We start from the raw sequence: 2298 nt of genomic DNA on the forward strand, positions 1-2298 counted from the left end.
TTTAGTCTTTATTTTACAGTTAAAATATGCCTATCAAATAAAGTCTAATAATACAACCAATCATGGATCCCTTTAAAGTGTAGCAGCTTCAGTGTCTTCACTGTGATCCAATCCCGTTCTGATAGGTTGTGTAGTCGAGAGCTCAGGTGGGTTGGGGGCCTAGCTCATGTTTGTTTTTTTTTTATCACTGATGTGCACAGGAAATGTGTGAGCTGATTCCCAGTGACCAGCAGCATCTGTCAAGCAGGAGAGAGAGGAGAGACCAGCTCCTCATGGGTCTGGCCAAACTGAAGAAGGACCACTGCGATCAGCACAATCACTGAAGCCTGAAAAATGAAATGATAAAACTTTTAAACCTTTTAATCCGTTGTTCYCAGTCTGACAGATAACTTGGGTTGTTTGTAGAGACAGGACTGAAACAATAAATAGGAAATGAGAATAATTGCTAAATGATCACAAATATTTCTCTTTTCACTTTATGGCCATTTTTATCAACAAAATTAACTGTGGACAGCTACACAACCAGAAGCCGATTCTTCAGACTTTTCTCATTTTTCAAATTATTTTTTTAAAGCTTGATTAAATTCAGCAAAAAATRTAAAAACATAAATAATTGTTTTGATCAATAAAACAATATGATGTCTTACAGCCTCTGTTTTGTCACCTGAGTCAAATAAAATAAGTTTTATTGCCTCATTCCACCTTAACTAACAGACTGAGTGTGTTGTCAGAAAGCAGCAAGTTACATCTGAAAACTCAAGTTTAGAGCGATTCTCAGACACTTGCTTTGGTGACATTTGATTTCATGTAAATTGTCTCCATACTGCCGCATGTGGTGATTAAAGTCATCCTCACCAACATTACAGACACTGACAACATTAGTTTTGTTTACCAAACCAGCTGAGCACACCTGATTTTAGTTAGTCATAACAAGCTTAGATAATTTATCACTTGATTTACAGACTCGTACAGTGGTGTCAAAGTGTTTGCTGCCTTCCTGGTTTCTTATTCTTTTACATGTTTGTTTCAGATCATCAAATACATTTAAATATGAGACAAAGATAACACAAGTAAACATAAAATGTGGTTTCTAAACAAAGGTCTTTATTATTAAGGGAAAAATTAAACCTACAGGGAAAAAGGAAATTCGTCCTGTGGTTTATCACATCTTTGGAAAGCTGAGTTTAATTTCACACCTGGACCTGATTGCTGCCACACCTGTCCTTAATCAAGAAATCACTTAAATAGTACATGTCTGACAAAGTAAAGTAGACCAAAAGATACTGAAAAGCTAGACATCATGCTGAAATCTGAGGAAACTCTGGAACAAATGATAAACAAAGTAACTGAATTCATTTCTAAAGCTTTGGAACAGTAGTGAACCTGACTGAGATGCTGTGTGATTTATGCTCAGAAACCCTGGAACGTGGCTGTGTTACAGCAATTCTGCAAAGATGAGTGGGCCGAGGTTCCTCCTCAGCGCAGCCAGTTATTGTAAATGCTTGACTGCAGTTGCTGCTGCTCTCACATAGGGCCCTGTATGTTTGAATTTCTTTTCCCATTAATGTTAACGACTGTAAACCCTGCAGGACACCACTGAAGGAGCTCCTAATAGATGGCAACATGTAGAGTCAAAGATACATATAATTCACTTAAAGTGAGCAGGAGAATTTATAAATGCAAATTGCTAATAACTCCTCAGTTTGCAGAAACAACAAATAACGAAAGCTATTGTGTTTATTTCACATAATATTTTGTGTGTGTGTGTGTGTGTGTGTAGGTGAACCCAGCTTGTATCAAGCAGACATGGCAGCAAATAAAGATTAAATATAAAAACATAGTAAAATCAGGTAAGGTCAGGTCTATGCTCTACCTTTAACAAATAAATTACATAATTCAGCTAATTTAAACACATGAAAATAATGTGCCCCCCCAAAAAATAAATAAATTTTTAAATAAATAAATACAATGTGTACTACCCCATCTTCTCTCTGCCTATATTTAATATTGTACACTTGAAAGTAACATGATAAAGTTAGGATATGTGTCTAATTATTGCTTGTAGGTGATTAAGTCTGACCTCCATTTACAATCGACTGCAGTAAACTCAGTTTAGTGATTCATCAGAGGATGATGATGATGATGAAGAAAGTTTGTCTGCTACAGAGAGAAGCAGACCCAGGTGCATGAGGTGTTCCATAACCATGTAGGTCTAAAGTTTATTTTACCTTTCATTGGGAATCAGAATAACTGTTAATTTTTCACAAGAAGAGCTGTGATGGACGATCAGCTAATTAT

The 2298-nt window shown here is 36.1% G+C and overlaps 1 protein-coding gene across 1 annotated transcript in view; it reads left to right on the forward strand.

Annotated features, from left to right (window-relative positions):
- The window catches only part of cryl1 (crystallin, lambda 1), a gene marked incomplete at its 5' end in the record, with an annotated part of 61734 nt that extends 61033 nt beyond the window's left edge, over nucleotides 1-701 (forward strand). The window contains 1 exon segment of the mRNA XM_014018982.1: nucleotides 201-701. Within this exon segment, the coding sequence (XP_013874436.1) occupies nucleotides 201-323 (123 nt within the window).
- Between the last annotated feature and the right edge of the window lie 1597 nt (nucleotides 702-2298).

This window comes from Austrofundulus limnaeus, unplaced genomic scaffold, assembly GCF_001266775.1.
Source record: "Austrofundulus limnaeus strain Quisiro unplaced genomic scaffold, Austrofundulus_limnaeus-1.0 Scaffold206, whole genome shotgun sequence".
Taxonomy (NCBI): Eukaryota; Metazoa; Chordata; class Actinopteri; order Cyprinodontiformes; family Rivulidae; genus Austrofundulus; species Austrofundulus limnaeus.